We start from the raw sequence: 12,726 nt of genomic DNA on the forward strand, positions 1-12,726 counted from the left end.
ACCAGTAGCCATTCTCTTCAGTTTTAAGTTACATAGTTTTTCATTGTTTTACTTAATCTACAATGGCTGCTTCAACAATGGCTCTCTCTTCATCATCATTGGCTGGCCAAGCTATCAAGCTTGCCCCCTCCACCCCTGAGCTTGGTGTTGGAAGGGTTAGCATGAGGAAAACAGCCTCCAAAACTGTTTCCTCAGGAAGCCCATGGTACGGCCCAGACCGTGTCAAGTACTTGGGCCCATTCTCAGGTGAGCCCCCATCCTATCTCACTGGTGAATTCCCAGGTGACTATGGTTGGGACACTGCTGGGCTTTCTGCTGACCCAGAGACTTTTGCCAAAAACCGTGAACTGGAAGTCATCCACTCCAGATGGGCCATGTTGGGAGCCTTGGGCTGTGTTTTCCCTGAACTCTTGTCCCGCAACGGAGTCAAGTTTGGCGAGGCCGTGTGGTTCAAGGCCGGGTCTCAGATATTCAGTGAGGGTGGGCTTGACTACTTGGGCAACCCAAGCCTGATCCATGCACAAAGCATTCTTGCCATCTGGGCCACCCAAGTTATCTTGATGGGTGCCGTTGAGGGTTACCGTATTGCTGGTGGGCCTCTTGGTGAGGTGACTGACCCAATCTATCCAGGTGGCAGCTTTGACCCATTGGGCCTTGCTGATGACCCAGAGGCTTTTGCTGAGTTGAAGGTGAAAGAGCTCAAGAATGGTAGGTTGGCCATGTTCTCCATGTTTGGTTTCTTTGTTCAGGCAATTGTGACAGGAAAGGGACCCTTGGAAAACCTTGCTGATCACCTTGCTGACCCAGTCAACAACAATGCTTGGGCTTATGCCACAAACTTTGTTCCCGGAAAGTGAAATGACTTGTGAATTTTATGTTATTTAGTTAAATATGTATTGGATCTATCAAGTGAGAATGTGAATTATATTATTATATTTTATATATCTCTTTTTAGTTCATTTGGATGTATCTCCAAGGTTCTAAGTTTATATATATATGCACTTTATTAACCAAACTAATTAAAGCTCAAATGACAAGTCTTAAACATTAGAAGCGAGTTAGGTTCTAAAATTTAAAGCAGTGGGATGAAGAAGGAGAAGTAGAAATCACCAAGACATAAATACAAGTGCTTTAAATTTTGCATTTGATTCTCCTCATGTGGACCACAAATAATTTTCATCATAAGCTTGAGTAGGTTTACTCTTTTTAGGTTGACTTTCAAGACTCTGGACTTTATTCTTCAAACTATATTAGTCAGTAAAATCAATTAAGCTTTACAAACTGCCAACTGATAACTGTAAATTATTATTGTTCTAGTGAAACCAAAATGAAATATTTTATTTTACTCTGTTTCCTTTTTAATTACACTCTTTCAGTAAAAATAAAATATGCCATGTTTTAAACCTTGTATCCTTATTTTAATTTTTATTTATAAAATACGCCAGATATAAAACAGGACGTACATTCTGTCATATTTTAACACCTTCGGGCATATATGAGAAGAGGATTCTGTGTTTTGACTTACACAAGTACAACAAAGGCCATGTTGTTCAGTGACAGTACTGCCTTATTCAGTTATTTACCTTTTCAAAATAAAAAAGTTATTTACTTGGAGAGTTTCCAAACAGTGATCTATTTAATATTCAGCTTTCACGAGATGGGAGATGTACGCTTCTAAAATCAGTTCCCATGATATACTTTGCAGGTGCTTTTCACAGAAGTAAATAAAGTGAAACATTTAATTAGTTAATTTAGCAGGTACAAAAAGTCTTAGAAGTTAGAACTTAGAAGTCTGAATGAGTGAATGGTGATAGTTTCTAAGCTTGTCCCATCAGCACAAACTATGATGTTGACAGTTTAACTACCTAATCAATTTCCTAGTTACCAATTTAGCAATTTGTTTGAGTTGTCATCTTATATATGTTTTTTTTAATGAGTTTTAGTCTTTAATATGAACTAGGATAAACACTCATGCAATACCGTTCTATTTGGTTGCGAGGATATAGATAGAATGAATGAAAATAAGAGATAATCATAAAAAAGAAATATAGTGAAAATAAAATTTAATGTTAGGTTGCTTCATTTAAGAGAAATGAATGATAAATAAAGTGGAAAAAAAAAGTTGTTTGATTTGAATAAAATGAAAGGAGAAAATTAAATAAAACATATAACAATACTATTTCTCTTATTACAATAGGACGAGTCTCATTCATAACAAACCCAACAACATTATAATGGTAAAAACGCCCCTCACTTTTCTCACATGAACATGAACCACAAACAAACAAGGCATGGATTTTTTTTCTTGTGGTACCCACCTTCACACAAATTAATTCCCTCATGAATCAGCTCCACCAAACCACCAACATTATACTTTACGTTATTGCCCAAGTCAATGCACAAATCTTTACTTAGCTTTGCATAATTTCAAGATGCTAAAGGGATTTGAAGATACTATACATTGTAGAAATTTTATTCACTTGGTACAATAGTATCAAAACGAACAATAAATCCCAACTCCTTATAGGGGATTTCAAAAAACACATGGGCACACTTATGATTACAAATATGAGATGCCTTATTCAGACAGAAGTTATAAATAACATCTCACCTGTGATTTCAGGATAATTTAGATAATGCACATGTATAAAAAGAATAATAAAACCTCTCAAAACATATGTTGTATCTACAAACACCCGCCACAAGTAACATTTTTTTTTTTTTTTTTGCAGTGGCAGCTAGCTCTCACCAACAGATACTACTCTGCATTCAGGGATCTGTCATGTGCCTCTGACCAAAAATTTATGCATGTTGCAGACCTTATCTGTGTAAAACATCAAAGCATGCCCTTCTTCCATTTTTTGTTACCTTTAGTCACAATTCAATCCACAAATTTCCAGCACCACATCATTTTTGGCCAAGAATGGGTTGATTCTCACCCAAAGTAGTGTCAATATGGAAGCCAGAAGAATAGCCCAAACCAAAATGATGGTAGGAACACCTTCTTGTTTTCCCATGACACCCTTGAGGAAAGGGTAAAGGTGGACAATGACCCAAAGGGCAAAAAATAGCCTCCCAAACAAAGGACCCCATGAATCATAGCCATTGTTTATGGCATCTGAGACACCAACAATGACTCCAATGATGTTTAAGATTAGTAGGGTCAAGGGAGGGATCAACAAGGATGTCCACTTGAAGATGTAGAGTTCAGCAAACTCTCCATCATCTGCTGCTTTGGATGTGACTGTGAAGTTTGTGTTGACTCCTGCCAGAACTTTGAGCAAACCCTGAAAGAGAGCAAAGAGATGTGAGGAGGCACCACCAATGACCCAGAACTGCTCATTCCTCCACCAGTCGTGTATACCGACACCTCCCCACTGCATTTCCAGGATGCCAGTTGCAGCTATAGAGATGAAGAGGGCCATGAAAATGATACTGGCATAGTTACTTATCTGTGAAGGAAAGAAAAAAGCATTAGTTAAAATCACCATAAAGTGCATCACATTCTGTTTATTGTTTAGAGCAATTCTTGAATTTTGTCTGAGCACAGTACCTACAGCCTACAGGTACTACTAATCGGAAGTTAGAAATAATATAACATTATAACTATAGCTATATTATGATTTTAATGCATCTTTAGCTTTTTGAGTGGTGGTGCCTAGAGGCGCTGTACTTGTGCAAGAATTGCTCCTGTGTTTATGTATTCCTAAGATGTAACTTGTACTCAGTTTGAGGATTGTAATTAAAAGTAAAGAAAAATTAATCCTACCTCGGGGACAATGAACTTCCCAGTGAGCAGACAGACCGCTGGCAATGCGCAGTAGGCGATTAAGGGAATTGAAGTCAGAGGATAAACTACTGAGTTTATGTAAGAGAATCGTTCCAGCGATTTCAAGCCACCACCATAACCATACCATATGGGACAATGCCTACTGAAAAAGATCTCAACAGATCCAAGTGCCCACCGAAGAACTTGATGCAGACGATCTGAGAGATTTATAGGAGCTGAACCCTTAAAAGCAGGCCTTTTTGGCATGCAGTACACAGATCTCCAACCATGACAATGCATCTTGAAACCTGTTAAAATATCTTCTGTAACTGAGCCATATATCCACCCAACCTGAAAGACAAATGTAGCAGAGGTCTAAGTACATGCAGACCAGAGCTTCAAGGCTTTAAATCTGAAAAAAATAGCATACCTCTTTCCCCCATTCTGTCTTATCTTCATAACCACAACTAATTACATGGATGGCCTCTTTCAAGAGTGTTGCGGAACTTGCTGCTTTTGGAACACCCCCATCTTCCAAGAGTGTTGAAGCTATGAAAACAGATGATTGCCCAAACTTCTTCTCAAACTTCGATTGAGACATTAATGATGATTTCTCATTGTCAATTCCTGTGATCGAGGTTTCAAGAGGAATACAAAATGACATTAAAAAACTAAGTTTTGTAAGCATGCAAAGACTGTAAAAGTATGCACTAAGTACATTATAATAGTGGATCAAAGTTCAACCAAATGCATCTCAAAGTACTATCTAGGGTCTTTGAATACATCTGAATGTTTCCAAATGACACACATGACCAATTTGAGGCATTTCGTACCTTCAATTCCCTCTTCAATATTTTCTAGTGCATGCATTTGCTTTAAATCATCCTTATTCTTTATCTTCTTTTTCACACTGGACTTTGCTTTAATCTTTTTCTTCCTAGATCCACAACACAGACAGCAGCACCATTTAGGCCAACAGTTACATGTCTTCCTTGGTGCTTTCTTCGAAGTAGGGGCATCACATCCATAAAATGCCTGCCTCCTGAAGACACACCCAGTTCCCACATATATTGGTCCTTGGATGCCATCTAAACCTTTCATATTGATCTATACATATTGAAACAAATATTAGTTTTTTCCTTCAAAGCAAACTGCAAGGTATATGTATGTATACATGCACAAACAACAATAGCAAGTTCTTACTTACATCAAAGAATACAACATTGCGATTCGAGTATCTATCATGACGATCAATCCCATCAAATCTTTGAGGAAACTGTACATAGCATATTTTTTTCCCTGATGTAGGATCCATCATGAAGCACATGGCTTCACGAAGGGCCTTACTGTTATTTATGTAGTGATCACAATCAACATTCAGTACATAGGGAGCATTGGTGATTATTGCTGAGACTCTCACCTTCACAATCAATCAACAATGCATTAGAAAAATGGTAAGGAAAATGGAGACAGAAGAAAACTGAGAAAATTTTCAATTTTATTGTGAGAAGGACACTCTACCAAAGCATTCATAGCCCCAGCTTTTTTGTGGTGATCATATCCAGGTCTTTTCTCACGAGACACATAGACAAGACGAGGTAATTCATTTCCTTCAATGTCACGAACACCATTCTGACCAAGGAAAACCTGTAGAATAGCATCACAGTTGAACACTTAAACTCGTACAAACATGCCATGTTGACAAAGCATTTTCAATCTACACAGAAGACCAAGATTGCATCATAACATAGTACTCACTTGTATCATTCCGGGATGATCTCTGACATTGTTCCCGGGCCATGGAGTACCATCCTGCATTGTCCAACCATCCTCAGGAACCTTTTGTGCCAAAGCCACCAATGCATTAATCCTCACTTTGAACTCTTCATACTCCCTCTGTCAACACAATTGAGAAACACCAAATGAAACCTCGTATTGGTTGAAACCAAATAAAAAAAATGAAAAATGATAGATACCAGTAAAGGACAGAACTTAGATATAATTCTTTAGGTGTTTTTAATGTTGTTCTTCAATCAGAATTGAAATTTCACCTTAGTATTGATCTTTAATGCAAAACTTTGTTATGTGAATTACAGAGGTGAAACCCTAGTTTTGATTGGAGAACACCACCAAAAACACCCAAGCAACTACATCTAAGTTTCATCCTAAAATAAAACTCGATCATAATTAAAGGGAAGCTGCTGCAATAACTCGACTTTCCTTTGGTATAAACTATGTTTCTCAGTTAGTCATATTTCATGCAAATTCTAAGTTTGAAGTTTATGGCTTTTCCATTTGGTCTGAATGACATGATAGGGACAATTTCAAACCTTAATGGCACGACGTTCTCTTATAAATGTGGCATCCACCTTATCCTTCAAGTAGTCAACCTTCTGAGCAAAATACCATTCAGGAGCTCGTGGTTCAATGCAGAACTTCTTACAGAATGGAACCCATTTCCTTGCAAACTCAGAAGTCTCGGAGAGTGCTTCAAATGTAAGCATGGCAGCACCATCATCTGAAACATAGCATGCAACCTTGTCCACCGGATAATCCACAGCAAGGATAGACAGAACTGTGTTTGCAGTAATGAGTGGAGGTTCCTTCATAGGGTCCACTGTACTAACGAACACGTCTATATCAGATAACTGAGATGGCTTTCCTTCTTTCTCATACCTGTGAAATTGTAAAGTATTAATGAATAATGTTTTATGTCCCACACACACATATAAGGATACGCAGAGAAAGATCAAATACCGAAGAGATAAACGATCAAGGTATGTTTCTCGCAGAATTGGGCTCCATTTTGGAAACTGATCAAAAATCCATGACACAGCAAACCAGATTTCACATATTACTGATGTGAGCCACAATGCATATGCATCATTGACTGGATGGAGGATTCTATAATGAAAAAAGAGGCAAAGAATGGCAATCCGAAGTACTATTATGATTCTGTATGGATTTATCCTGCTTGAACTAATAGGCAACTTTCTCCAAAGTGGCTGTCTGCCTTCATCCATTCTGTTAAGAGGAATTCAGATTACATAATCATAAATTAAACAAAAAAGGAAACAGTAAATAAATATAGATTATAGAAAAATGCCAGATAATGGAGGAATTAAAATTTTGTTGTTATCCACGAAACAGATAAATAAAATTAGTTACTCAGAGTCAGTGGATTAAATAATTATTACATATTTTTACATGGTGGAATGGAAGTTCAAGTTGTGCTCATTTTTTTCACTCTTTCAAGACAATTGACCTAGACACTCATTGTCTCATTTGCAACATAAAATTTTCTCGTTATACTTTTTTAGTCACTTAGAAAAAATTCCTAAACTTATTGCTTACTAAAACCATCTTTTCTCCTTTTTCACCACTTGACAAGCTCAACAAAAGGAGGAATTTGGAACTTCTCTCTCTTGTGAGCAAGACAAGATACATATAAAGGTAGGGAGAGGAGAATTTCAAGCTAAGGACTGTAAACAAAATTTTTTGTGTAAATTTTAATATGAAGATGTTATGCTTGTAAAATCTTATTTGTTTATCATAGATTGATGATTGTTCAGCTGATTATTGGTATGAAAAAGTTACAATTGATGGCTTATTGATGAGTAAAAGAAAGATCACGATTATGGTAAATTTTCGTGCCAAATTCAAGTAGAAAAATTTAAGATATAACCTTACATAGCTCATAGCCAAACCTAGATAGGAGAGAAAAAATTACAACAAAAATATACAAATGCTGGTGGTGAAATGCTTAGTAAGTATATATAAATTTTAAAATAAGTATAAGAAGGAAATTTCATAAAAAAAATGTTATCTGAGGTTTTTAGGGAATACTTATCCCAGAAAATTTGAAAGTAATTTCAATAACAATAAACTATAGATAAAAATTAAGTTTACATAAGAAAGAAAATAATGATGATTCACGGATAAGCTTAAGGTAGAGACTAATCTGTAAATAGTAAAAAATAATATTTAAAAGTAAAAATTGTTAAATGATCTTTAGTAAAAGAAAGATTAACTTAGAGATTAAATTAACCTTTATTAGTTGCAAAATTAATAAAGAAATCTTAATTTAAACCTATTAAACTTAATTGTAACTTTTTGAGAAATTGCAAATATAGGTCTACACACAGGAAGATGATAGAGTAAAATTATATAACAGTCCCTACCTAATTGCTAATAGGCTCCTGGAAAAATCTGAAAAATTGCTCATTAGTTCTTAGTAAATTGCAAACTGATCATTTGTGCGTTGCTAATAAATTCCTGATATAATTATTAACATCACAAATAAACCCTTTTTGTTACATAATACAAACTACAAAGAAAGCCAAAATATTGATAAAATATTATTTTTACAAAATAAAAAATTAAATTTTCATCTTATATAACTAGATTGTCTGAATTTTTGTTGAGAGAATTTGAGTAAGGAATATTGATTTTGTAATATTAATTAAATCACATTTTCTTAATTATATTTATATAAATTTTATTATTAAATTTAGAAAATTAATCAAATGCAAATATTATAAATAATTCTATTTTTCTAATTAGTTTAAAACTATAGTTTTAATGAGTAATCTTGCTATCGTTTTCTGTTTAACATTTAGTTGTTTGTAAGAACCAAAATAAGTTAGACATGCTCTCAGATTGAAGCTGCCAATTTTGGCTTTAAATAAGTTAAAGTTGACAAATGAGAACCAAAAATAAAATCCAGCAAGTTATATGACTAACTTTCAATGAAAAAATGATAAGAATTAGACAATATCACCTACTTTGGCAAGTCAGGATCATCCAGCTCATCACTATCTTTATCCCCTTCATGTCTAACAACCTGAAGTTTTTCACTTTGTTTTTTCTTCCAATCCTCCATCCGTTCCTTCCATGCAACACTTCCATATCCATAAACAGCAATATCCTTTTTAGGATCCATAGGTCTTGGTTGAACTGCATCACCATCATTAATTGTCACATTAAATAAGGACACTGAAACCAGGGCCAACTAGGAGCAGCACAGTCTAAACAATGTGCAAATGCAAACCAAGACAAAAATTGGATAATATCAAGGTGTAGTTAAGTACTTTTTGTGATATTTTCTTAATTAAAATTGGAGTTTCACCTCAGTAACTTGTATAATAAAACTTGACCTTTAAAGTTAGCATTGGATAGAGAGGTGACATTCAAATTTTGATTGAAGAACAGTACAATAAAATTACTTACCAGGTACAGATGAATCAGGAAAAGGCATGGGATAAACCCGTTTCCCTCGAGCCGTGAATGGAGGAAGAATAAGAGCATGTTTATCAGCAGAAATGCCGACATCCTTAATTGACAAAACCATCACCAGTCAAATAGGCCCAAAAATAGCATATTCAAATTCAGAAAAAAGACAAGAACAGACACAAGTGCTGAAAAACAGCTAACCTCTTGACCATATGTTAGGAGAGGGATCTCAGAAGCCACCGAAGCTGCATCAAACTCTGATGGTGCGTGGATCACTGAACCATTCACCTGTGAACCATAGTTAAGGCGAGCAGAGAACACACTCCCAATATCAAACTCACTTTCTAAATCATCAGTATCATCCTCTTCTTCATCACCCTCAACTCTAGGACTACCTGAAATCAGTTGCAGTGTTAGCCAAATCTATCAAGAGATTATGTTAATAGAAAAACAGGAATGCTAACCATTCAATCTCTAATATGCTCTCTACTATTGATTAAAATTTAGTGATAGCTAGACAATCACGAGTGAAACTCATTAAATACGTAGGACCCACAAAATTTTGTGATTTTTAATAATTTTTTGTCAATATTAAAGAGTGATTTAAAAAAATATGTTGTTAGCATTCCTCAATATAACAAAGGGAACTAAGGTGGAAAAGCAACACAAACACACATACGGGTGAAAAAGAAACATAAACACAAACACACAAAGAGATCAAAGTAAAAATTGGTTGAAGCTTCTTCACCTTTGATGCGCTTATATCTGGTTTTACACTGAGGACAAACTTGGTTGCCCTCTCTTCTTTCATACTCATAACAAGGTCTGCACACAGGGAATGCACATTCATTGCAAGCAACAAATGGCTCCCCATTCACAGTAACTTCCAGCTCATCCCCACAGATCTGACAAATTTGACCACTTAATTCTGTGACAGCTACCTGCAAATAACATTGATAATATAAACCTTGATCAGATCATGAAAATTGGATGGTAGTGCACTATGTGAGAAGATGAAAGAAGGTCCACTTCTTTGTGCAAATAAGTGCACATGAGCTTTATTACTTAAAATATGAAGAAACAAAGTTTATAACTTTGATGCAATAAATCCACAAGCTCTGAGATTTATAAATCAGAGCTCTGAATTTTATAAATCAAGGCAAAAAAACAAGAACAAGTAACACACCGAGAACTGCACAAGTACCAAGTTGAATGAACTCAATTTTTCAAAGGTAAATAGGGGGAAAAGTGCTTTTCTTTTCCTGTTATTTCACCAAGAAGCTGGAGAGAAACTGAAAAGAGTTTGGATTCGGAAATTTTCCACAATTAACACAAAAACAAAATAGAGCTCCCCACCCCAAGAGAGAGAAAGAGAACTAGCTCAATTATTTCAGCTTGAAACTCTCATTGTGCTATAAAAAAGGTATTTTCAAAAACCATGAAAAGAAATACACATATAAGGATCTAAGTGCCCTTATGAAAGAAATGAAGTACTCAAAATTCAAGCAAGAGAACCCAATTGGGTCAGTAATTCAGCATGCAAAATCCAAGAAAAAAAAAGACCCCAATGGGGGTATTTTCTTCTTCAAACTCTTGACGTGGCTTGGTGAGATGAGTTGAAGAATAAGGACAAGGTCAGAAAAGAGACACTATTTTTTTGAAAGATACAGAGGTTCAAAATGTTCAGAGGAACTGAGAAATCAGAGAGATAGAGACCACTCACTCTTGCAGTTTCATCAGCATTGATAAGAACAAACTCATTCCTGTTATGAGACCCTGCAACTAGTCTCCCTTTGGTGTCCATTGAAACCTTAACTCACTCTTCAAATACCAAACACCACCCCACTTCACAAGCCCCCCTTATGTGCCTCTTCCATGCACATAGTGAAAGAAAGAAGGAAAAATAGAAAGGTTTTTAAACTAAGAGTGAAATCAAAAAAAGCTGTTTCCTTTGGAGGGTATAGTGAAGGAAATGATTCTTTTCTTGAGCAACCAAGTTTTCACACAGATGGGGTGCCAGGTAGCTGCTACTACCACTCTTTTCTCATTTGTGAAAGACACAAGCTTGCAGCATTATCAGAAAACACATTAATAAAAGGGTAAAGAAATGTGAGTGTGGAAGAAGAAAGAGAATATCTAGGCAAAGCACGGGTTGGAAATTCGACGAAAAAGAGAAGAGAGATGAAACAGAGACAGAGTCAGAGAGAGACAATGTGGGAGAGTGTTGCTATGTACGTGTATGTATATGTGTTTGTGCAATGTGTTGTGTAGTAGAAGTAGTTGTTGGATCCATAATTGTTTTCCCTAATAATACACTCGGGCACTATAGTTTATTAAAAGAATTAATGTTTTTGTTTTACCTTTGAATTATTAAGTAATGTTAGCTGTATCTTGTATGCAATGTGCAAGTCTGCATTTGGTTTTATAATTTAATGAAATAATTTTGATATCGAAGTTGTCTTTTAAATTACTGAACCTAAATAAGATATATGTCTAAATTAATTTAAATTATATATTTATATTAAAATGTGCTTTTTTTGTTAAAAAAAACTCAAAAAAGTTGAGCTTTTAACTTGAAAATATGAGTTTAATATCATCATCATCATCAAAAGTTGAGTAAGATATATTTTAAGTCGTTCATGCTTTTTTTTAAGTCTTAATTCTTATACTTTAAAAATAAACTTTAATTCTCGTATAATTTATAATTGGTAAAATTCATATCTCACCTTAATGTCTTAAATTTTGTAGAGAGATAAAATTATTCAATTTAAAAAAATGATAATCAAAATCATCTTTTTTTAAACTATAAGAATAAGAACTAAGACTATTTTTAACTGAAAATTAAATAAACTAAAATACATTTCATCCTAAAAAATTGTAATTAATTAAAAATAAATATAATTTATAAAGTAATTATTATAAAATAAAATAAAATAGATATATAATAAATTAATAATTTATGAGTAAGTTTCCTGATAATAATAACATAAAAATTTAAATTGTAAATATATTCTAACTAATGTTTTAAAACAAAAGAAAATTATGTGACATTCAAATAAGAAACTACAATGAATGACGTAAAAAATAAAAGCCATGCCACTGACTTTTCTTGCAAGCCAAAGCGGAAGAAGAGCGGGGAGTAAAGTCACGTGAGGCAATAGACGAAAAGAAAAGAGTCACGTGAGGTTCGTGCGAGTGGGTATGAGATGTACAAAATCTCGCGATACATTGAATTAAACTATCATACGAATTTTGAAACAGTAGCAGCGTATCATCATCATCGTATAATAATAAGAGTAAATTCTCGTGACTGTTGAAAAAGACAAAGTAATGAAATGTGAAAATAATATCTTTCCTCGAGTTTATTTTTGAAATTTTAAATTTACTTTTGTACTTGTTATTTTATTCATCTTCTTTTGAAGATGCACTGAAAATGGCAAAGCAGAACCTAGTCATGACTCACGAGGGTGCATGAATAACCATGATGATGATTACTCATTATAGTACTTGTTGAGTTACCAAATATTTCAAAACAGCCAAAAAAAGACCATAATATTAGAAAAGTAAATTGTTTTAGAATCTACACGTAATTACTTAATTGCACTAATGACAATGAGTTTCGAAAATCTATAGATTTTGAAAAACAAAACCTGACTATGTCAAAAATAGAATCGAAGACTTTATAATGCCAAAAACCGATCATTATTTTCTTAATACATTATAAA

General features: G+C 34.5%; 2 protein-coding genes across 2 annotated transcripts; one reads left to right on the top strand and one right to left on the bottom strand.

Annotated features, from left to right (window-relative positions):
- Positions 1-944, top strand: LHCB1-7 (photosystem II type I chlorophyll a/b-binding protein). Its single transcript, NM_001253217.2, has one exon. The coding sequence runs from the start codon at positions 63-65 to the stop codon at positions 855-857; it is 795 nt and encodes a 264-aa protein (NP_001240146.1). The 5' UTR covers positions 1-62; the 3' UTR covers positions 858-944.
- A 1,517-nt stretch (positions 945-2,461) lies between these two features.
- Positions 2,462-11,265, bottom strand: LOC100798759 (cellulose synthase A catalytic subunit 2 [UDP-forming]). The gene is made up of 14 exons (XM_003548054.5): positions 10,725-11,265; positions 9,750-9,942; positions 9,203-9,396; positions 8,999-9,101; positions 8,554-8,725; positions 6,527-6,793; positions 6,100-6,445; positions 5,528-5,665; positions 5,291-5,416; positions 4,977-5,189; positions 4,603-4,876; positions 4,200-4,396; positions 3,770-4,120; positions 2,462-3,452 (listed from the first exon to the last, which is right to left on the bottom strand). The coding sequence occupies exons 1-14, from the start codon at positions 10,803-10,805 to the stop codon at positions 2,871-2,873; spliced, it is 3,237 nt and encodes a 1,078-aa protein (XP_003548102.1). The 5' UTR covers positions 10,806-11,265; the 3' UTR covers positions 2,462-2,870.
- Between the last annotated feature and the right edge of the window lie 1,461 nt (positions 11,266-12,726).

This window comes from Glycine max, chromosome 16 (assembly GCF_000004515.6).
Source record: "Glycine max cultivar Williams 82 chromosome 16, Glycine_max_v4.0, whole genome shotgun sequence".
NCBI classification, from domain to species: domain Eukaryota; kingdom Viridiplantae; phylum Streptophyta; class Magnoliopsida; order Fabales; family Fabaceae; genus Glycine; species Glycine max.